Raw genomic sequence first — 25,219 nt, forward strand, 5'->3', positions numbered from 1 at the left:
CCAGCTGCTGGGTGTAGACAGCGTGACGTACAGCCGGACCCATCACGCTCCGTAAGCGCATAATTCTGATAGTGTGGTAACTGAAGATGATCTAATTGACATTTAGTGCTGAAATGTAGCTGCTCAGCGGCGTGAGGTAGCAGTTGCACGCCTATCGGGCAGCTAAAGGCAAGTCCAGCCAGCCAGCAGCTCCTTCTTCTATTCTCCAGCCAGAATCGCAGCAGCCGCCTCTGTTCAGCACTCGTCTTGTACCATTCAGGGTTTGGTGACCGGAGATTTATAGATTATTTTCTTCTTCAGTGCCTTTTACAACATGCCTGCACACACACATCCACATACACACACTTCCAGGCTGGAAAGGAGAATAACAGGAGTGTTTCACGCAAACAAAGTGTGAGGCAGGGCAAGGACCATTCATCTGCTTCTTTACTGCTTACTGACTGTTTTTTTTATCCTTTTCTATTCTAGGAAATCACCCACTATTCTTCTTTTTAATTTTCTGTGGAGCCACATTGGGCTGATTCTTCCCGAATTGACTAAATAGGAGGGTGTAACATTTAGATTAACCCTATCAGAAAGGCCATCCCATTAGAGGATGGGACTCCGTGTTATTTTGTCATGCTTAACATTGGCAGATAACATCAAATTACAGTGTACATTTTCAGAAAACAAACAGTTTGTCCTACAGTTTTGTTGGATGGCAATCAACACTCTTGAAAATGAAGGTATCTCACTATAGAAGAAAAAAAAAAAACATCATGAATCATGGATGTAGTTATGGCACCACATCTGGCAGCTAGCTGACAGACCAATCACAGCAGGGAAAAGAAAGCACCCATCACCACAACTTCAAAAAAAAATCACCATTCTCACTCTTTTCCATGACAACCTTGCTTTTTTTTTATACCTGCACTTCTCTAAAGTCTTGCTCCATAGCCATAAAGCAGCATCACACAATCATTATATGTCAGTAATGGCTCCATTTGTTTTATATTATAAACATTTCTATTGAATTATTTCATGTATTGACTCAGCACTCTTGTTTATCATGCTGCCCTTTTTAAATCCAGATTTTGCTCTAAACGTGGCGCCAAATTTCTCTAGACCCCAATATCACTGTGCTTTACACTATTATAATTGATTTTGCCATTATGCAAAGTGGTCTTATGCCTGAGTGCAGCTGCTTGGCCATAAAAACTTGGCCATTTTATTTCTGAAGCTCTAAATTAATCATTTGAATCTGCAATTGAAATCTAGCTTTAGCTAGCATTTTCAGTTCCACCTTTCCAGCATAAATTCCACCTTAATTGCCCAAGACCAGCAGTTTCAAAACATGCCATAGAAACTTTAGCGACAAGTAATTTATAAGGTAAATTTGTATCTCCCTCTCGTTTAGCAAACAAGTTAGCGCTAGCATTTTCCCTGAGTCTCTGTTGCAGCAGTTTTAAAACATGTCATAGTTTTAGAGAAGTTACTATTAAAAAACAACTTTTAGGTTTTTTTTTTTTTATCTCATTCGATGTGTTTCATTTTTAGGACAGTTATATCTTACTCGTGTTTATCAAACAAATCCATACTTGTTTTATAATAAATTCAAAACATTTTTCAAGGACTTATTTGACATGGAATTCTATGAAAGTGTGTGAGAATCTGAGCCAAGTGTATGTTTACATTACATTACACTGTTGTTGTTTTTTAATGTGGAAACATTAAATAATAATAACAAAAACATTAATAAAACTGTCTTGGGTGAATTCTCAGTTCATATGAACACTAATATGTTTAATAATGGTAGATTGTGTGTTATTATTGTGTAATTAAAACGTTAGTTCTCTAAAAATCTCATTTATATATGAACAAAAACCTGTAGATAACTGTTACTAAAATATTCCAAAAGAAATCAACATTGCCTCAAATTAAAACTGAAAATCGAAACAAATTAGGACCTTGTGAATTGCAATAAAATCAAATTAGATTCTGAACACCAGTGGTGATATCAAGCTCTAATAGAGTATAAGAGATGTGAGTGCTGAGTCTAAGAATATACTGTAGCTTTAATATTTGATGGTGCTGTCAGAATGACATGATAATGCATGTGTGTAAGGGCTTAAACTGAGGTAAAGTTCAGTTAAAAGTGGTGTCACTGATCCAGCTGGGATCTTGGTGAGGGTAATTAGATGTGAAGTCTCGTTTGTCCACTCATATTGTTCTTTATCCACCATTTTATTCCATTCCTTTCCTCTGGCTCTCCCCGGACTGTACTCAGTGTTTTCATTATAGCTCCCTGAGCACAGACTGAACTTCTCATAAACTTCCTCACTTTTCCTGGCCTTCTATCAGTGTGAGACCCGGCATAGTGTGAGGCAGCAGCACCCTGCTCCTGCAAAGACACAATCACTGTCATTTTTGCTTCGGTGGTCCCGGGGTGGCAGTCAGAGGCGTGACGGGTGGGGAGTTTAGGAAACATTAGGAGAAAAGAAGAGTACATCTATTTCTCACAGAATTACTACATAATTAATACCTGTGCCAATCAAAAGTACAGGGCCAGCCAGGTGGGAGCAGGAAGGCTTATTTGTTATTCAGGAGTCACTCGGGCTAATTAGTGACTTAATGGCAGAATTAATTTGGAAATAATTCTATCTGTACTTCTCCTGCTGTGGGATGTTTTTTTGAAAAATGGGAGTTGTAGGGAGTTTTTTTTTTGTTGTTGGGTCTCATTTGTCATTCGAGCACTTATTTTAACAGCTCTAATCAAAACACGTGGCAATGTAATAAGAAGCAAACTCACGCCATCCATCACTGGGCTGTCCACAGTCAGTAATGACACAGTCAGTGCTCAGAAAACATATATGCATTAAGCCCTATTTGGGTGGGATTAGTTTTATGTGGGGAAGAGGTGTAGACTCTCAGTGATTCTACTCATGTCTAAATGTGCCATGTCAGTCATACTGTGCAGCACAGTGAATTCACACAGGCACTTACACAGTCCAACTTTACGTTAATAAGGTCCTATGAGGCAACAATATTCCAGACAATGCTCGTTCACATGCTGCTGCTGTCTCAAAAAAAATAGATAGATGATTAGAGTCTCAGTGGACCAATTCTGCCCTCTTCAGTTCCAGAAAAAAAGAAAAAAAAAAAAAACAGTCTTGTGTATGTGCGATGGCTGTAGCATCACATTTTTTTTTAGAATTTTGGTCTCAACTTGGCGACAAATTACTCTAGACCCCAGTGGAACTGTGCTTTACACTACTATAATTGATGTGTGCTATTATGCAAAGGGTTCTTAGGCCTGAGTGCAGCTGCTTGGCCATAGAAACCCATTTTAATTATGAATCTCTAATCATTTGAATCAGTGGGAATGTAGTGTTAGCATTTAGTTCCACCTCTTCACAAGACCAGCATTTCATTTTCAAAATAACTATTTTACTAGAGTAATTAAACAAGATGTGTCTCATTAGTCTAGCAGACTTTAGTAACATTGAGTGAAAGCTTCTCTAAAACTATTCTAAAACTGCTGGTCTTGCATTTAAGGTGGAATTTTAGGTGTAACTAAGAAAAATGGAAATACTAAAAATTTACTCCGTCTTAAAAGCATTTTTTTTTTACTATTTCCATTTTTCTTAGTTACATCTTAAATTCCACTGTAAATGCACAACAACAGCAGTTTCAAAACATGCCATAGTTTTAGAGAAGCTAATATTTAGCCACATTTTTTGTCTTCTTCAATGTTACTGAAGTCTGCTAGACTAATTGAACAAGATGTCTCATTTTAGTGAAATGTCTTGTGTTTAGTGAACAAGTTAATATTATAATTTTCTGCAAGTTTCCCAAAGTTACATTTTTTACAGTTTCACCTTAAATTCCATCTTAAATGCACACAGCGGTTTCAACGCAATACTTCAATTTCAATTCAATTCAATTTTATTTATATAGCGCTTTTTACAACAAAGGTTGTCACAAAGCTGCTTTACAGGAAAAACAGGTCCACGCCTCTTATGAGCAGCCCCACAGAGATGCCAATTTTATGGTGACACAGTGGCAAGAAGAACTCCCTTTAAGAGGAAGAAACCTTGGAAGGAACCAAGACTCAGTCCGAGGAACCCATCCTACTCGGGTTGACCCGCTCAGTACAAACAAGTAACAAACAACAAACAAATAACAGAACAAAACAGTACAGAGAATTAATGTGAACTATGGCTAATATAACAGGTACTAATTTATGAATATAAGAATGTGATGGGCACAAACTATAGAGCTATGGCTAATACAGAAACAGATACTGAGTGTGCTAATTTTAATCAGTGCAGGGTTGCAGAGCCGGAGAACAACACAGCGGGCAGTGGAGAGCGAGGCTGGGAACATCGGGAACAGGGCATCTCCATACATGTAAAAGAGATAGATAGAGAAAACAGAAAGGAAAGGAAGAGAAACAAAAAGCAGGAGTTAGAAAGGTTGTGTAATAATTCTGACGAGTAGAAGGACAGGGCTGATTCCTGAAAGCTGGAACCACAAACGGACTGATCCAGGTAGACCGGCCGGGCATCTCAGCACATGTGAGAAAGATAGAGAGAGAGAACAGAGAGGGGAGGGAAGAAAAAGGGGTTAGAATGGTTTTATGAAACTCTGCTGGAGTGGGATGGGCACTGGTAGCAGCAGCTCAGGACATGGGGAGAGAAAGAGAAAGCAGATGATTAGGACAGGGTTTATATTTGCTGGATAAGCTGTAAGAGGAAGAAAATTGTAATGAGACGTTACTCAAAAGCTTGAGCAAATAGAAATGTTTTGAGTCTAGATTTAAAGATTGAGAGTGTGTCTGAGTCCCGTATATTAATAGGGAGGTTATTCCAAAGTTGGGGAGCTTTATAAAAGAACTCTCTTCCTCCTGCATAGTTTTTCCTAATACGCGGGACTAATAACAGGCCAGCGTCTTGGGAGCGGAGTGAACGCGGCGGATTGTAAGGAGTAAGGAGTTCCTGTAGATAATGCGGGGCCAGACCATTTAGGGATTTATACGTCAGGAGGAGTATTTTATAATCTATACGAAATTTAACAGGTAGCCAATGTAGGGATGAAAGAATAGGTGTAATGTGATCAAACTTTCTGGTTCTAGTAAGCACTTTTGCTGCTGCATTTTGAACTAGCTGGAGTTTATGAAGTAATTTATGTGGACTTCCAGCCAGCAACGCGTTAAACATATAAAGAGTAAAGAGTAATGGACCCAGTATTGATCCTTGAGGGACAGCATATTTTACTCATATTCGTTATTTAAATAAACACACTGGAAACGATCTCTCAGATAAGATCTGAACCAGGTGAGGGCAGATCCTTTAATTCCTATAAGCTTTTCTAACCTATCAAGCAGAATAGCGTGATCTACGGTGTCAAAGGCAGCACTTAGATCTAGCAGTACAAGAATGGCATTTGTGCCCCTATCAAGAGCTGAAAGTAAATCATTAGTTACTCTAAGTAAAGCTGTTTCAGTTCTATGGTTTTGTCTAAATCCAGATTGAAAAACCTCATGAATACTATTACTTTGTAGGTACAAGCGCAGCTGGTTAAACACGATTTTTTCTAGGATTTTGGCTATAAAGGGAAGATTGGAAATTGGTCTATAGTTAGCAAGCTCGCGGGGGTCCAGATTTGGCTTTTTGATAATGGGCTTAATGACCGCCAATTTAAGAGAATTGGGTACGTAGCCCATGCTAAGGGATGAATTTACTATTTCTAGTAACGATTTTCCCACCTTTGGCAGTGCCTGTTTAAATAATTGTGTGGGTACTGGATCTAATATACATGATGTTGATTTTGATGAGTTAATTACACTAAGTAAATCTTTTTCTGTAACCGGGCTAAAATACTCTAGGTAGGCCTCAGAGCTGGAGCAGCATTCATCTGTATCTTTAGGTAAGTTTTGGGAGTGATACTGAATTTTTTGTCTAATGCTATTAATTTTATCATCAAAGAACTTCATGAAATCATTACTATTAATGTCGGCAGGGATAACGGAGCTAGTTTGTTTTTGACTGCCGGTGAGTTTAGCCACCGTAGTGAAAAGGAATCTAGGATTGTCTCTATTTTTCTCAATAAGCGATGAAATACACTGGGATTTTGTTTTAATTAAGGCTTTTTTGTAGTCTGTGAGACTATGCTGCCATGCTAGCCGGAAACATTCTAGTTTTGTGTGTCGCCATTTACGTTCAAAATTACGAGTGGTTTGTTTTAATGTGCGTGTGTGGTCGTTATACCACGGTGCTAGTTTTTTATCCCTAATTTGTTGTATTTTTGTCGGCGCTACGCGGTCTAAGTTAGAGCGGAGCACAGTTTGTAAATTTTCTGTTATGTGCTCGAGATCATGGTCATAGGACAGAAGGGAGATGGTTAAGTCGGGAAGTTTATTTACAAATTCATTAGCAATTGAGGTTAGTATTTTACGCTTGCTGATATAGCGGGGCGGGAGGAGGATATTTTGATTAAAAACTATTTCAAACATAATTAGACCAATAGACCAGCTAGAGTAATTAAGCAAGATGTGTCTCATTTTTGGTAAAAAGGAGGGGTAGACTCTTAGTTATGTTGGTGCAGTGTCTTCATTACAGGCACTTACACAGTCCAAAGTTATGGTAATAAGTCCTGCAGTGAGTGGTTCCACCTTTCCTGAAAGCACACAGTGTGCTATTCCAACAGGACAAAGCTCGTCCACATACTGCTGCCGTCTCAAAACATTGTCTTGAAGACACAGATGTTATGCCATGTCCAGCTGCTTCACAAGACCTATTCCTGATTGATAATATGTGGGATGCTATGTGATACAACACTCCACTCTACCCCTTTATGTTACCAGTATTTAAAACAGACCCTTGTTTTGATACATTTAGTATCCACTTCATTGCAACTCTTCTGAGTCATCCCCTAGTCTCTCTCTCTCTCTCTCTCTCTCTCTGTCCCTGTCTCTGCCATTCTCTCTGTTTTTCACTTCACCTTCTTGTCCTCTGTCCCTCTCTGCTGTCCTTTATTAGCCTTTTTCCTCCCTGTCTTAATGAACTGAGTGTCCTGTTGTTCTCCAGTCCTGTGGTTTGATTGATGATGGAGTTGGGCGCACCTGTCAGGAGATGCATATCCCTCACAAATCAAAATATAAGCCACAATATACAGCAAACCCTGCTTCCTCCTGTTGGTGGATATTTGAAGAGAAGGCTGTGAATTGATTGCAATATCCCAGTGAAGATCCTCTTACTCAAAGGGACGGAATCATTGTGCACCATTCACCAAAAAATCTGAGTTGATTTTACTAAAGTGTTTAGTGCTATTAAAACTAAACTCCAAGTAAATTATCTGTCAAATGAATACTAGCTTGGTTATCATTTGCTATGGTAGCTAGATAATATTCCAATAAGCCTATGTCACCTTCTCATTGTGTTCCTTGTCTTTTCTGGTCTGTCTCTGTGTGTTTTTTTTTTACCGGTTCTTCCTCCATGTGTTCCTTAGCACATGGCCCTGTTGTGTCTCCTCCTGTGTCTCCGCCTTCATGTGTCATTTGTAATTCTGCCCCCTCATTACCTATCGCCAAGTGTTTCCTTTTTCCTGTTCCCTTCATGTGTATTTATAGCCCCTTTGTTTCAGTGTTTGTTGTTGGTTCTTGTACATTTTTGTGTTGGCTGGGTTGATAGTTCCTTATCTCAGTTTATTTCTTGTTTTTGTTAGTTAGTCATGTTTGTTTATTCATCCTGTATTTGTCTTTATTACTGCTGCAAACTACGTACTGAATTAAATGCAACATATGGATATGTGCTCAAACAATTTCACTTTACAGGGAAGAGGAATTATGTTACTGCACTTTTCAAACATATTTAACAAACTAACATTTTAAAACAAACTCTGCTCCAGAGGCTTTTTTCCCCTTCATTTTTATGGTTTTCTCTCATGTTCATCTTTACTCTAGTTGTGGGTAATTGAGAGCCTGGAAGGACAAATCAATTGCTTCCTTGAAATTGCTCTGAACGTAGACAGCATTCTTAGCAGTTTGGATCACAGCTTTTTATTGCTTTTTGTGATATCTCAGAACATGCTGCTTTTGCAGTTAAAATCTCATATATGGGTTTCATGGATTTCTTAGTGAATCGTATAAAAATGTATTAAATAGGCAATATTCAGTTTTCTACAGGACAAGTCCTTTAATTTGCATAAAAAAGAGGAGTAGACAGTGAGGTAACCTGAAATATTACATGGACTGGATGAGTCTTAATCTAGAGGGCAGCTGGAGGTCGAGTGGAAAAATCCTGGGTCATTCACTCGAGTGTCCATTATTCTTTGGGATGAAAAGTGCTACGGTCAGCGTGTGTTGGGGTGACGGAATGGTCATGGGTTTCGGAAGCCGGGTCGTAATTGGAAGGGTGGACATGTAGATTAGTGCCAGAAAAGAGAGCGAGAGGAGGGCAGCTGACGAATGTTCTTGAGACGTGAGGTGATTAGACTGCTGGATTATGGAGATGAGGGTGTAGCTGTGAGGGAAGGCAGGCTGGAGCTCAGGAGAATGCAGACAGTGATACAGATACAATGTCTTTGGCCAGTCATGCTTTTAACTGCGGATGAGAGAGTCTGTATTAGATTTTGCACCACCTACAAGGCGGGAAGGGGCGTTGCATGATTCGATTACAGAAGAGCGATTACAAGCTACTGACAGCTTCAGCAGCACTCGAGAGTCTGCGTGACGCAATGATAGCAGTTCACCGACTCACTGACTAGAAGATATCTCGATGCTAGAGCACGAAAATAAGATTAGAGTGAGTTGGTGGGCTGGAGGGCAGGGCATGCCTCCCTAAATTCCTTGATTATACTTATAACTCAAGATGTGTGTTTTGTGGCAAAGCTAAAGACAACGTGAAACCTGTTGTTTTTTGATATAGTGAAAATGGTACATATAAAACACGCAGAAACAGACATAAAACTTGATACACCATTTACCAACAACGTTTTTCAGATGTTTTTAATTAAATGCCTTTCTTTTTCACCATTGAAAAAAATGTATATGGTAAAAAAACTATTATAGAGCTATAATAAAAATACAGGAATACTTAATTTTGTTTGGCAGTGCAATTATAGTCATTAATTACTTCATTATTAATTACTGAATACATTGCAGAGATAAAGCTTATGCAGTTCTTAGTTATGAGCTGGACAACAGACATTTTGAAATCCTACTAATACAAAAAAATGAACTTAAACCTGCCGTTTGTCGGCTGTTTTCCATTTGCCTGCTATCGAGGAGTGGGAGGAGGGTGGGTCTGCTGCCACAGCTGAAAAATTTGGCCATGATGTAGTAAGAAGTACTGGGCCCCAGTCATGGGAATCATGGGATGGAAATCACAGGTCATCTTATAATATGATATCACAATATATTGCCCGTATATTGACTGTATGATAAAAATACTTGCTTTATCGCTATACATTTCTCTTCAATACTTTAGGCATCTGTGATACTGAAAAGGATGAAATACTCTTTGAATTTGATAACCAGTATTCTTCAATGCAGGTTTACCCGATTCATTTGATTAGTGAGTCTTATGAAGTTTAGAGTACATATGTTTCAATACAAATATTGGTATTTGACACCACATGCCTATCGATAATTTTGCTATATATCATAAACTATGCAATATATCGTAAAATTGCTATTTTATCCAACCCCTACTCAGTGTACTTGATATATATATATCTTGATGCTGCTTTAAATAAGATTCAAAATGATAGAGTTTAAGAGTTTTTGTCATCTGCACAGTTAGGAAACAAGTTTTTTCTTTAAATAAGGCTTACAACCCCATAGAAAGGGTGATTCATAAATATCTGGTAATGTGTGTATATAAATCAATACATTATTTTTGTTGAACCATAAGTATATTATTTGTAGTGAATTTTACTTGGAGAGAAAATTGAGTCAAATAAGCTACACTTCATCATTTTCCAAACCATATGGAGATAGTTTAGGTTTAGAGTTTTTTTATATATCAGACATTGGGTGTACTGTCAATTATGGATGCCCTTGAGCTTTAAGTGTGATACATTCCCAGCGCAGTGGCATGGATTTTCATGTTTTTAGCCCTCAAAGTGTAATTAATTTACCACTAAAGTTTCTCCTTTCTAATCCGCAGGCAGGCAGAGTCCGGATAAAGGCCAAGGCCTCAGATCCCAAAACATGGCTTACAGTTTCTGGTTCCCTTGTGTTTTTGATATTAGACTTGTTTGGCATATATGAAGGACTCAAAAGGGCAGGCTATCCCAGGGGTCTCTTTCCACTCCAGCACTGGGACCAGAACAGGCCTGGCTCATGCAGTTCACCCCTGGGGAATGTCTTTTTAAGGGAATGGATACAGCTAGCAAAGCAAAGGGTATTTAAAGGTCCTCTTTAGGGAATAATTTCTCCTCAAGATATTTTTCAAAAGGGTATTTGTGAAGATACTTTATCCACCTGTTGAGTGCTAGAGCAGCCATTAGTGTCTCTTGTTTGCAGTGAAATATTACTGATAAGGCGTCCTCTAACTGGCAGTTGTAGCCTCAGATGGGCTATCCTCTCAGAACCTCCTCCGAGGTTCACAGACTGTCTGATATTTATGAAGTTCTAAGGCGGCTAAAACTGTTGGGACAGTACTGTCCTCCGGACAGTAGGATTGGCCTGCACAGAGCGCATTTTGATGCCTCCGCTATTTAATAACTTTCAATAAAGCTGTAAACATGTTATTAATATGCAAATCGCAGAGAGAACAGAACCCACCCAGGCACTGTCCATGTTTCAGGCTCATTCTGAACAGGCTAAGCAAAAAGCAGAAAAGAAACAAAAAGAAACAAAAAGCAGACATTCGCAGACTCGCTATATGAGGTCAGGATTTTCAGAAAGCTTTATTTGTCCCGGTCCACAAATCTCCTCCTTGGAAGGCGTTTTTGAAAAGCTCAATTTTCAGTGACCAAAATTGCCTTAAAAATATCTGGATTCATGTAGACGCGTCCTCAGTCTTATGTACTTGGAGGCACAGAGGTTCTGTATGGCATCATACAGCAAATTAGCCCACCACAGTTGTTTGCAGCAGGGCCTGTAGATCCTGCAAACTCAAAGTTTCCTGAATCTGGCATCCCAGTCAGTCCCAGTGATGCTTGATTTGTTATAAATTGTGTAACTGAACAGACCAAGTCTTGCAATATGAAGGAAACCTTTCTAAAAAATCCCCTTGCCGTGTGTGTACGAGCATTATCCTGCTGAGAAATGCCAGCTGGTAGCCCTGCCTTGAGACGCAACACATATGTGGCCACAGCATGTCCTGAGCATCCTTAGTATCCCTCGTATCTCTACTAGGGGTGGCCAACTGTCCTAAGTGATGACCTTCACACTCAAATACTGTCATTGGATCCCAAACAGAACCTGGATCCATTGTATAAGTCAATACAGTTGTTCTAGTTTAAAGCAGTTTAGGCTTCTTGTACCAAAGACCACTGCAAATAAAGGAAATTGTGGCTGGCTCAACTTGGAAAAATGTCTTTAGGTATGTTGTTGAGGCATCTCTCAGCAAGAGGTACACTACCCAAAATCAGCCACTGCAACCCTTTTATAGCACAGCAGGGCATATGTTTTAGCAGCGTAACTATTTCATTTTAAGGTTTCCAGAAACAATATTGTGATATATGAATGAATAATGTCTGTTCTGTATAAAATCACACAATTCCCATAAGTAGATTGCAGGGGAGAAGCTAAAATAATAGAACCATGTAGAATATAGGCTTGGATGAATGAATGAATGAATGAATGAATGAATGAATGAATGAATGAATGAATGAATGAATATCTGAGGGTTTCATTTGAATAATACTGTTGACAGAAAAAACTCCCAGTATCTACTATTTCACAATTCTTGCCTCATAGGTGTGTATGCATTCAGTGAGAAGATTTTCTCCACAGTAACATCCTGTTCATGTGGAATTATTGCTCAGTTAGTTACGGACAGGGATGTGTGTCACTGTCAATGATTCGCTGCTTGTTAGGCCCGGCCTGCCAGACACGCTGAGCCTCTGTGGTCAGGTGAAACCCTCGGTTATTTGTGTCACTAATGAGCAGAGGGCAAAAAAAGTGTGTAAATGCTCCATCTAAATGCAGCGGATTAGCAGTGAGAGGACTGTGGTCGCTGGCCTGCTCATTATCTTCAGCCTTTACATTTGTACTGTTGCATTTTCTAATTACATTGTCAGAGCGCCTTATATATGAATTCTACCAGTCATCTATTAAGGAGCAGTAAAGCCACTCCACTGAAGTACAGCAACATAAGGGTGAGTTTTCAGTAAAGTTTTTCTCCAGCACTAAGCAGCATTAGCATTAGAGGTGAATATATCGGACTGTAGTCTGTGTGTTTGCCGTGTTAAAAAAAGCTACGTGGGATGAACCCCTAGCTGATAGCACCCTGGTTTACCGGAACACTCAAAGTTCCTTGGTCCTTGTCCTGCTAGCGCTGCAGTTACTGGCTAATGCTAATGCTGCTGCACCCAGCCTTAGCGCTGGAGAAACTTTACTGAAAACTCAACCTTAGACAACAGAATATTGGAAATCTAAGCTTTTTGTAAATAAACAGAAGCACTTTACCCACCCAAAGAGAGAAATCTGTGTAAATTAACATCCAGCACTCGTTTGACTTATAATCCTGTGTGCCTTATATTTGAAAATAGACGTTTATTGATAGTGCACCTTATAATCCAGTGAACCATATAGTCCGAAAAATACAGCATATTCTGAAAAATACAGCTCTAAAATTAACGCATTACAAAATAAAAGGTGCCTCAAATGGTTCTTTGAGCTCTCACATTGCCATCACATGGTGGAAATGTACTGTGGTCAAATCAATTCATATTCCAGATCTTTTTTTGGTCTGGTTTATGAGAGAGAACAGCATGATAGAACATATCTACTGAATTCTGCTTAATTTCTCTCCACTTTAGTTTGAGGGACTACAAATCATTCATAGAACTTACATCATGATGCGAGTAATAGCATAAGCTATTACATATCCAAATATCGCTTTATAAATGCATTATTCAATATGAATGTGTTGTGCTACGTTATGTTAAACATATATTTTATTCTGAGGATAGAATGCAGTCAGATTGAATTCCCTGGAGGAAATGCAGTATTGAGTATTTCTGTAGTTTTGTTTCCTCCATCCTGCTGGATTTGCCGAACTAAACCTGTCTGCAGAGTGATGAGTTTGAGAAACGGCACAGCAGCACAGTAATGAGTGCTGTAAGCCCACAGCGTGGACAGGCATTTTATCTTGTGCGACGGATCCTTCATTGTCATTCATTTATTTTGGCTGCCGTTAATACCTTGCTGCTTATCACCACTCACTCTCCCTCCAAATGTGCAAATTACAGCTGGCTGCAGTGGTCCCGTCGCCCGCGCCCAGCCTGCCAGCAGCTCAGGCGGGATTACTCCGCTCCAGCACTTACTCCCACAGCCCTCTATAGGAAATGATTGTCATCATTTATGCTCTACTCACCTGCTTTCACAGAGCAATCCGGGGAAGGTCTGCTGCAGAGCGGAGGCCACCAGGAGACGTTACACAGAATCGGCGCAGTGGATATCTTTCCTGTGCTCGGAATTTTATGGCCTTGTATAAACATTTATGCCTGTGGTCTACAGTAAGCTCTCGTAAAGTAGAAAGCACGAGAATGCAGAGGATTGTGCATGCAGTTATTGAACTATTACCGAGGAGGCGTTCATATAAAACTGTGCTGTTTTATTGGGCCTGTGTTCCGGCTGTGTCTGTGAGTCTGAGGTGACCGTCCTTCCTTCTTTTTCTCATGCAGGTATGAGGATCCTCGTCACTCTCCTGCTGGACACTCTCCCCATGCTGGGCAATGTGCTGTTGCTCTGCTTCTTTGTCTTTTTCATCTTTGGGATTGTGGGGGTCCAGCTGTGGGCGGGGCTTCTCAGAAACCGCTGCTTCCTTCCTGAAAACTTCTCCCTGTGAGTGTTCATCTACTGACAGTGTTATTTGTATGGGTTATAATGTGTTTTGATTTTTACATTCTTTATTTATGCTGATAGTGATTTGCTCTAATGTTTTATATATTTTGTTTAGTTTTTTTTATTACATTTTGTATATGTAAGTGATATTTAAGTATTTTAGAGTGAAATAATTGAGAAGTAGAGAAAGACGATTCAGTACTTCACCCACTCTTTCCATTACATTTATCTGTTTATTTAAATATTGAATCAAACTAAATAAAAAATGCATACCTTAAAATGTAAACAGATGATCAAAAATATGTTATAGTGAATGAGGGCGGGGCCACATAATAATGCATGACTTTATTTTGCACTATGTATTTATTTTCTGTAAACATGAAACATTCTTTACTTTTTAAAATAAACCTGGTAAACTTAAATATATATTTGAGTATACTCAACATTGACACTTGTATCTGCACTGCATACGTCATACTCAAAAACAAAATATTAGTAATATTATTAAGATTAGTAATAATAAGTATTAGTAATAAATATGCAATTGTGACGCCCAGAATTAGTAATACAATGGCGTGGGGAGGAGGTTATAGATTACATAATAATAGATTCATGATATTTTTAATAACATTTTTAATATTACATATTACATACAACCAAATAACCCTTTTAATTTTTTATTGTTTTTGTGTAATCAAATATTTACATATGTACGTATATTACATATGTATAGCTATTTATCACTGAAGTGAGAAATATTGCACCTCTTGCACCACTTTATTTTATTTATATAACGCAAAAAAACTAGAAAATAGATCATCAGCTTGAGTGAATCCTTTGCAGTGCAGAAGCGAGCTGGCAGCGGTGATTATATAACATTAAGCCTATCCTAAAATGTTAAATTGCTGTTAGGAAATAAATATTTCATTGGGGCCTGGAGCCGAGGAAGGCCCGGATTTGTCCTAACGGGTAATTGAAGCTACTTGTGCAGCTAATTTGCCACGTCACTTTCGCTCTGAAGTGAATTTGTGTTGACAGACGGCCCAATTATCCTCTGTCAGAAGGAAGCACCATTAGAGCTGGCCTCGCTCAGCCCTCTGTCCTCTGGAGGTAGTTAGCGCTTATCCCCCTGCAGCCTGACTGGTGCCTAAATGGCTGTTTGGCCAGCATACTGTAAAAGATACTGAGGCTGAGGTAAAAAACTGCTGTGGAACTGCTCATATAGCTACAGTTTCAATAAAAGTTCCGTTTACTGAAACACTTTCTTCTCCTGAAGGATTCACATCAGTCTTTTTTTCACATTGTATATAAGACTTCATCTTCTGGCTCATACGTGTTTGTTGGTGACATGACACTTTTTGGTGCAGCACTACGGTGGGGGAGTAGATGGGAAACAGTACATTCTTGAATAGATTTTTATGCTAGCTCAGCTTCTTATTTTATCCTACAAGTTGATCTGTCCTTCAAACTGCATTTATGAATAGAAAAGTTTAGAACAACTCACATTACTCCTTATTACAAGAGGATAATCATTATTTATCACATACAAATACAGTATAAATCATGCTGAAATACTACATACATACATACATACATGCATAAAAATGCAAGAATAAACAAATATGAAACATTGACTGAAATTATGGGTGAAATCAAACCATAGCATTTTAAATGTATTTGTTGCCATAGTAAAAGCTTGTTATTTTAACTGGTAAATGACCATATATCTAAGACTTTAATCATACTAAAATTACTGTCATAGCAAAAATGTTGCTGTTGATTTATTTTTTTAAGAGTATCACTATACTGGAATGCTGATACAGGTCCAATCCTATTTGGAAAGTCAGGAGAGCCTCACTAACCCAGAGTTCAGAATTGATATGAACTGCCATATTACAATACCCACTACTCATATACCATATGTCTCTGTCTGTGTGTGTTAGTCCCCAAACTCTAGACCTCCACACCTACTACCACACGGAGAACGATGACGAGAGCCCGTTCATCTGCTCTCAGCCGCGGGAGAACGGCATGCGGCAGTGCAGCTCCATACCCATGCTGCTGGAGGAGACTGTGCAGTGTCACCTGGACATGGGAGCCTACAACACCACAGACAACACCACCTGTGTGAACTGGAACCAGTACTATACCAACTGCTCCGCTGGAGAGGTCAACCCCTTCAAGGGGGCCATCAATTTTGACAACATTGGCTATGCCTGGATTGCCATCTTTCAGGTGACTTTTTATTTTCCCCACCAGTGTTTAATGACATCTGTTGGCATCAGTGTCTTATGGTATTTAAGCTCTGTTTGAGCTGGATTAGTTTTACCTGGGGAGGTACTGCAATTTAAGGGATTACTGAGGAGATCTGTGCTTTTTATCCCTCAGACAAGGATTTTAACTCTGTTCTAGATTAGATTGCATATTTGAAAGAATATACATAGTAATGATGTGCAAAAAATACAAAAAAAGCAAATAACTACACCATCATATGTTCAGATACAGTAGTAATATGGAAAGTTTACATTAGAGGCCAAGTGACAAACCATCAAAGCATAATACATTTACTTTAGCAGTGTAATTATAATATTGAACATACTTCAGCAGTTCTACTCCAGTCATAAATCTACCTCAGTAGTGCTATTTCAATCATAAATGTACCTTAGCAATGCTACTTAGCCATATATGAGTGAAAGTTACACAGATAAAGGCAGACATTGGTTTGGCAAACAAACAAATGCTAAAGGCCTAAGTTAGTTTTGTTAATGTTACTATCTTAGTCCTGTACAGCTTGTAATTTCAGCTGTAAAACCGACAGTTTGTGGGAAGATAGTAAACTGATTCCAAATGTGGAAATGCTAAATGTTTTTTTTTGTTTAATTTACATGAATAGAGTGTAAAAATGAACTTAAACCTGCCGTTTGTCTGATCTATGCTGACTCTGTCCCTCACTACCTGCTCTATAAATTATACACAGGAAATTTGGCAGTGTTAAATCAACACTGTTAGTGTTAAATTAACACTTATTCATGTTAAACTTTACACTCTAAGTGTTAATTTAACACTAACAGTGTTGATTTAACACTGCCAATTTTACTGTGTAGTTCTGTGGGCTACACAAGTATTGTTTTCCAAATAATTGGTTTGCTGATTAGGAAATTGCTTTCCTAATGACAACTGAAACTTCCAGGAACATGTATTATGATTCATTCCAATAAGCTACAGTTGTCAAAACATGTTTTTTGTGGTGAATAATGCATCAAGAGCAGCATATATGTCAGTCAATGCCTGTTCATATAAGCTGTAATGATTGTTCTTTCAGGCTTATTTCAGTTATCTGTCATCAAAGACTTATGTAGACTCATATCCTATAAATGCAGCCCTTCAGACATTAAGGTTTTACCTCCTGGTAAAACAAATACAGCTCAAATAAGCATATATGTTATCAGTAGAAATACTATTAAACATGCAATATATTAGGCATATATTAGGAAGACCTGTACCATGCAGTGCAGTGGCATCAACTTCAGGTATTGTTTACATTAACCAAATACTATCGTGTTAGTGCCAGACATGCTGGTTTGAGTATTTCTAGAATTGCTGATTTCCTGGGATTTTCAGCTCAGGAGAAAAACAAAACATCCACTGAGGGACAGTTCTGTACAATTGCAGTGAGCAGAAATGCATCTCAAAATGCACAGGCTCGAAATGTCAGCTTCCCTTTTAGCTACAGAGGGCTCAGGATAAAAACTGGACAGCTGAAGACTGAGAAAAGCAGCCTGGTCTAAAGAATCAGAACAGTTTTTGCTGAGGCATACAGAAGGTGGCATCTGAATTTGGGAACAACAGCATGAAGCTCTGGACCAAACATGTATTGTTTCAACTGCCCAGGCTGGTGGAGTCTTTTCTCAGCACTCCTCAGGCCTGTGAACTAGTTGAAACTATTTTTTGCTGACCATGTGTATCCTTTCATGGTCACAGTTTACTTTTGCTTAATGGCTGCTTCACTTTAACCATCTGCTACTGGTTTTATAAACAATACATTCAGTTGTTATTGTTTTAGTTATCTAGTTATTTCAAAAAATTGTTGACTACTTAAATTTTTCATAGCTTTTTCTTTTAAGTGCAGCAAAAACAGTAGTAAATGGTTGAATCTTAACCAAGATAATTTGTCCTTTGTTATTTTCTTTTGTTCATGAGGGATTTTTTGGAAATTTTATTTGAGGAAATTTCTTGATACACCAGTGTAAACTTGTGTGAGTTTTATCTTATAACTACCGCAGGTGTTAGCGGTTAGCACTGGATACTTAATTTCATTATTTTTATTTTAATATTACAATAATATTATTATACTGTGTTTCGCAAAAGATCTGCAAGTCTGCATCCTTGCACTTTTTTTTGTTCTTTGACTAAATAGCAACTCTCTAAAAGACCTGTCACAATATGATTTTTTTGTGGTCGATATATTGTCCCAGAAATTATTGTGATACATGATATTTTTCTAATTTTAGGACTATTAAATGCCACTGACATGATAATAACAGAATAGCATAAAAAAGCAATTATACCCTTTTTAAATACAAAAAAAATCGAATTATTTATTTATTATAATTAGTTTGGGAATCATATACTTATTTCTTCACCTACCTTAGTCCACATTGCGTGTTTGAAGTCAGTTATTAAAGCATGACTGGCTAAAATACTGTTCACTGATATATATGTGATCAAATATACAAATAAACACAATAGACGATATCACGATTATCAAAAATAATTGAGGCCAACTGTCTAATAGTGAGGCCAGTGCATGTTCTGGTCAACTGATCAACCAGTCATCTAGTCAATTAGTCTATGCAACCTCTATTTTCCAGTCACTGGATCTGAATCCAGTAGAAAACCTGTAAGATGTGGTAGAACAGGAGATTAACAGCCAGGAAGTGCTCCTGGAAAATCTGCAGGGATGGCATGATGCAATCATGTCGACATGGAGCAGAATCTCAGAGAAATGTTTCCAACAGCTTCTATAATTCATGCCACAAAGAATCGAGGCTGTTTTGAGAGCAAAAACTAGACCTTAGCCTTTATTAGTAATATTTTCTTTATTCCTAATACACTGTGAGTGTGTGAGTGTAGACACCCAAACCTGCTATAGCTGTGAACTCTTTCTCAGTAACTAAACAAAGAAAGACCACACTAACCATGAGAACTTTACACACCTTTCACAGCCCTGTCATATTACTTACTCACTGACATCCAACATTCTGTCACTTGATTCTGTATTCAAACAGTGAGCCCAAGCTCTGTGTCCTGAGGTTTCTGTAGCTGAAGAAGGTCACAGAGTTAATCCATTAACTTTCGATTTTTGCTTTTTGTTCTCAAAGCACTGATAAAGTTTTCATTTTTCAATATCTTATTATGGCATTTTCCTCTGCTTTTAATCTCATTTTCGAGTGCCTTTCAGCTCTCTAAGGAGATGCTCGTCACATTTTGGGTACAAATCGAAATAGAAATCTATTAAATATTTAGAAAGCTGACATGTACAGAGGACAGGGTGGGATTGAAGGCTTAATCTTGCACTTGCGAGTTGCCAATACTGTGGTCTGGGTGCTAGACGCCTAATTTACTGGCTCTAAAATGAATTAGCTGTCTGACAGCTCCTCATCCTGCTAGCACTCTCAGTAGTGACCTGAAATTGCCAAAGTGTTTCTCTCCTCTGTCTGACTGAGTAAGGGGTGACGGATGGGACAAAGGGAAGAAAGGGAGGCGTGGAATCAGGATGTTTCTCTAAGACTGTGGGCCATCCAGGTCCTGCTTGCAGATTTTACCACTGCCTAATGATGGCTGTCTGGATTCAAAAACTTTCAGATTCAGACTGCACTGCATTAAGTGATTTGTACATCACTGTACTGCTGCTGCAGGCACTGAACTAAAACATAGCACATCCAACAAACAACCCTATTGTTTCCTATTGACTGTCAGTTACATCTTTTCATTTCTCTGTACCAGAAAAAAAAAACACTGTCAGTAACATGTTAGGAAGTCAAATGTGTATCTTTGTTTGAAAGCTAATCATCAATAATTGCCAATAATGTAAAGCCAGACTCTTTTTTAGGCTACTAGAAGCTAGAATTAGAACAAGCCTAAAAAGTGTAGATTTAAAGCTTGTATTTCCAATGCTAACTATTCCATTTCGAGTTCAGGTGCTCATTAAACTTTTTTACTATGATGTGCAAACTAATAATAATAATACTAAACATTGTTGCAATGCTGTTAGTTACAGTGTTTGTTACTTGTGCATCTCTATGATAATGTAAATTAATGTTCTCCAAAAACATTAGCTAGCACTGTTAAAGTGAGTCAAGGATCTGGTTGTCTTTTATCAGTCATTGTTCAGTCAGTCAGGCACTGTTCCACTAACAATGCAATTGAGCCAAAATGTGCTAATGATATTTAAATCTCCATTATCAAACATAAAATGCTTGTTTCCAAATGCAAAGTGTCTGATTCTCCAATAAAAATGACTTTAGCCCCTTTGATATTTGATTATATATAACTTGTCCCTTTGCCTTAAATGGGTTTAACACTGTGCTTTAGCTAATTCAAAAATGAAAGAAAAACTTTACAAATAAAGTTCCAATATACTTCTTAAACAAAATGCTTATTTTTTTAGATTTACACATATAGCCAATTTCTAGTAAATATAAAAATGCACTGAAACTGGGGAGAACAATGGGTCCCCAGCTGTGGAGCTCACATTTTCTATTTATTTATTTATTTTTTACTTACATAGTGTGGCACATAAAAATATGACACCATGGTTTCATAAGGATCCATTTTTTTAAAGAAACACATGACAGTGAAGACCCTATGAACCTTAACTTTCTTCACCAACTCACAGGTTCTTCACATTCGCTCTCATCACAAAAGTGGTGCTTCAACAGCAGCATAACTCAAAGATCCCTTTGTATGACCTTTATTTTAAGAGTGTACGCTGAGTGTAGCTTCGCTTGAGTGCTTGTCTTTTCTTACCATTTCTCTGTTTAATGTTGTCGTTTTCCTCTGCAGGTCATCACTCTGGAGGGCTGGGTGGACATCATGTACTTCGTGATGGATGCGCACTCCTTTTACAACTTCATCTACTTCATCCTGCTGATCATAGTAAGAGGCTCTTGGCTGGAACACGTGATGACCTGAGAAGATCACATGTAAAGAGAGGGCTGTACTGCTGTTCTCCAGCTCACTGCTCCTTTCAGACAGAGAAATAAGGCCTCGCTCCCATTCTGCTGTAATTCAGGCTCAAAGCGGCTTAGTCAGACTCCCGCCTAGTTACTGGAGAATGATCTCTTCAGGCTTATGCTTTTAAATGGTGAACAATTATTGCAGAAGAAATGCGTACTAAAGTAGTACTGGGGGATAGTGATGGCTTTATTTGTCTGAAGCTTTTAGCTGGAATGTAAAAGATCCAGCGCTGAGTACTTAGTCTCTTCCCAAGACTACTTTTCCCTTCAAATTTTGAGGCTGCTTAGCGGAGCTGCAGTCTGAAATAATAGTGGCAATCACGTTACAATGCTGTTGCTTTATGAGATTTTGATTGTTTCATATAAACAGTAAGTGTGTAATATTATGTTCTTTTTAGCAGACCTTCTTCTCAAATACTGTTGTGTTTCAATAAATCTCTAGGCTTATACTTACAGGAAATAGCAATATGTCCCATGACTTTTGCTATGTCGCTGTACTGACCTGTAGGATAAGTGTGTGTGGCCTACTGCAATAAAACCGCTGGTCATGATCATTATCACCTTCTGCTCTGTCCACTGTGGGTGGTGCTAATGCCTTATATGAAGTACTACTATACGTTCATGACACTGTGGCTCAGACTCTTGTCACTTGTCACAAGATAACACCTCCCAACTTATACAAGTGTGGGCATTCTCAAACTGTTTCCCAAGGTAACACTTAATGATCATTAGATTGTAGAATTAGCTTTTTCATGCTCTGTCCACTAAAGAGTGATTTTGTATCAACTGTAGCTTATTAGCTTTACAGATCAGTGGCAAAAATCCTATTTACCTTAATAAGAGCTTTATTTCTTTGGGGATTTTAAGACATCTGCCCACATTTGCGACCAAATATCTTAACTTTGTTGTGCAGCTCGAGGCAATTTAAGTTGTGGTCTCTGTCTTTACGATAATGTCAGTGTATTCTGAAAGTATTACAAGGAAAGGTCAGCCAGTCTCTTAGGAAAAGTGCACGGTGCTGTATTATTACCGGTATTAACATTAAGTCCACTTGTACCCTCACATTTTCTGTATTTAAAACTGTATATGCAGTACCTGCCAAATCTTTGGACACCATTCTTCTCATTCAATGTGTTTTTTTTTTCGTTTTATTTATTTATTTATTTTTACATTGTTAATGTAAAATTGAAGACTATATTACAACTATACAGAAACACCTGCTGAATTATTTAGTAAACAAAAAGTGTTAAACAACCAGAATATATTTTATACTTTAGATTCTTCTAAGTACCACATTTATCTTTGAGGACAGATCTGCACTCTCTTAGTATTTTAATCTTAGTGTCTTCATGAGGTAGAGTCACCTGGAAGTAGTTTCTGGAGGTGCTGAACAATAGTTGCAGCTTGTTCTTCACGCTGTGAAGCTCCAGCTTGTCCCAAATCACCTCAAACCACCATCTCAGTTCATCAGGTTTAGATCAGGCGATTGTGGGGTCCAAACTTGTTGTTGCTTACTACAAAATTCCATATGTGTCCCATAATTGTTTTTTATTTTATATTAATATACAATGTAGAAAAGAATTTAAGAAATGAAAAGAAATTAAGAAATAATTACGAGAAGGTGTGTCCAAACTTTTGACTGGTACTGGTACTGTTTATATGATGTATCAACTAAATTCTTCAGATACTCATGTCTTCTTTACAAGGGACAAAATATATTACACAGTACAGTATGAGCACCAGTGTTAGCTTACTGCTAACACATGATTACTTAGTATACCCATATTTGTGCTAGCAGCAAGTAGCATTATTATATATATATATATATATATATATATATATATATATATATATATATATATATATATATATCCACATTTTCTCATTTATCACCTGAACTAAAGGCCTGAAAAAGGCCTCTAAAAGTTTCAGTATCCTAGCAATAAACAATAATAACTATAACTAAAAATAAGCACATTATTAACTCTACTATACACTGACATGCCAAAAGCTATGGAATAGCAGTATGTAAATTGATAATGTAGTTTTACCTCAGGGAATAGCTTGCCTCTGGGAATGACCACATCTGTATAAGTTGTGAGGTATTATTTTGTGAGTGAGGATGAGCCCTTGGAGGGGATTTGAATTATCCTTGTTTGAGTTAGAGTGAGGTCTGATAGTGGATGCCAGATGGATGATGGAACTTTGCTCAATCCACAGTGTCACATGTGTATTAGAAGAACATCATAGATGGCATATGTATCACCCAGTACAATGAGGTATTTCTGGTGCAAATGTGACTGGAAGCATTTGACTAGAATTATCTGTGCAAAAGGACAAGAGACAGAAATCACATCATAATTCAATGCAGGAGGCCCCACACACGCATTCCAGAGATAAGTTCAGTGTTCTTTAGCTTCTATGGGGCATGACAAAAGTTTTGGGACATGATAAATGAATGAGCACCAGTATTAGTTTAGTGCTGAAAGATTATTGTAGACGTTTTTTTGCCCACATTTTCTCATTTATTGTCCGAACTAAAGGTCTACATTTTAAATACTATAAAACGATATAATGAATTAGCTATATGACTGAGCTGAGCCAAAAGCATTGTGAATAGCAGGCAGAATTTATTATATATGCTTATTTATATTGCGTCTACAGTCTGAAATCAGGTTGGGAAATAATAATATTTGCCCACAAAGGCCTTGCATTTTGTTCTTTCTCTCTTTTTTGTTTGTCTCTCCTTCCCTGACATTTACTATTTCTCCCTCTCTCTATCTAGGTGGGCTCCTTCTTCATGATTAACCTGTGCCTGGTCGTTATTGCCACTCAGTTCTCAGAGACGAAGCAGCGCGAGAGTCAGCTGATGAAGGAGCAGCGAGTGCGCTTCATGTCCAACGCCAGCACTCTCGCCAGCTTCTCAGAGCCTGGCAGCTGCTATGATGAACTCCTTAAATACTTGGTCTACATTGTGCGGAAGGGCACCAGACAGCTGGGTCACCTGGTCCGGGTGGCCGCACGTCGGGCGGGCCTGAGGGTGCGCGCCTCCCCTGTCCTGGAGCCTCCAAACACCAAGAGACAGAGGCAGAAGCAGCGGCAGGGCTCCATCCACCACTTGGTGCACCACCACCATCACCACCACCACCACCACTACCATCTGGGTAACGGAAGCATCCGCAGCGATAGGACCAGAGAGTTAGAGATGTATAACCGTGCGGGTGCAGGTTCAGGACGCCTCACTCTGCCTTCAATTACCCCTCTGCCGGACCCCTCGTCCAATCCCTGCCCTGCGGCTCTGAGCCCCGGCCGCGCGGAGTCGATACACAGCGTCTATCACACGGCCTGCCACCTGGAGCCTCTGCACTGCAACCCCTCACCCGGACCCTCAGCCCTGCAGGCCTACAAAAGGAACTCTGTGCCATTTGCAGCATCTGCACACAAAAACTACCCCACGCTTCAGCCCTGCCTGCCTCTGGAGCACCTGAGACAGAGGAGTCTGGAGCCCGGAGGAGCCAGCTGCACCACCAGCGCCCTCACCAGCCTCAACATCCCACCAAACCCCATCAACACCTCCCAGTGCCTGCTGGACCCACAAGGGCCTGCTGGTGAGTGAGCATAAACCACTTTGATTAATGACTAAAGTGACTAAAGACTCAAATTTAGGCATTTTTGTGTCGCCATTGAATTCTAGTCTGGCATTTTTCTAGAAAAGCCTTTCAAGCAAAGGCTGCCAATTGTGTGGTTAAAGAAACAAAGCATGAAGCATGAATTAACATTTTCTGACACTCCTATCCAGGGCATCTTATAGGCTAGAGTTCATGTTGTAGGTTGAAGGTAGCCAAGAAATATAGACTTAGGTGTCTTGTTCTAGAGCTGAACTGGAATTGGACTAAATAAGTTAAATAAATAAAAATAAGTTAAATAAATAAACCATAAAAAACTTGCACATGTAAATATGCTTTCCTGACTAAGTAAACAC

At 38.7% G+C, this 25,219-nt stretch overlaps 1 protein-coding gene across 8 annotated transcripts in view; it reads left to right on the top strand.

Annotated features, from left to right (window-relative positions):
• The window catches only part of cacna1g (calcium channel, voltage-dependent, T type, alpha 1G subunit), a 192,430-nt gene that overhangs the window by 35,955 nt on the left and 131,256 nt on the right, over positions 1 to 25,219 (top strand). For all 8 annotated transcript variants that reach the window (XM_049464284.1, XM_049464285.1, XM_049464279.1 and 5 more), the window contains exons 4-7: positions 13,840 to 13,999; positions 15,943 to 16,234; positions 21,065 to 21,157; positions 24,023 to 24,845. In XM_049464284.1, the coding sequence (XP_049320241.1) occupies positions 13,840 to 13,999; positions 15,943 to 16,234; positions 21,065 to 21,157; positions 24,023 to 24,845 (1,368 nt within the window). The remainder of the gene's footprint in view (positions 1 to 13,839; positions 14,000 to 15,942; positions 16,235 to 21,064; positions 21,158 to 24,022; positions 24,846 to 25,219) is intronic.

This window comes from Astyanax mexicanus, chromosome 15 (genome assembly GCF_023375975.1).
Source record: "Astyanax mexicanus isolate ESR-SI-001 chromosome 15, AstMex3_surface, whole genome shotgun sequence".
Classification (NCBI taxonomy): Eukaryota; Metazoa; Chordata; class Actinopteri; order Characiformes; family Acestrorhamphidae; genus Astyanax; species Astyanax mexicanus.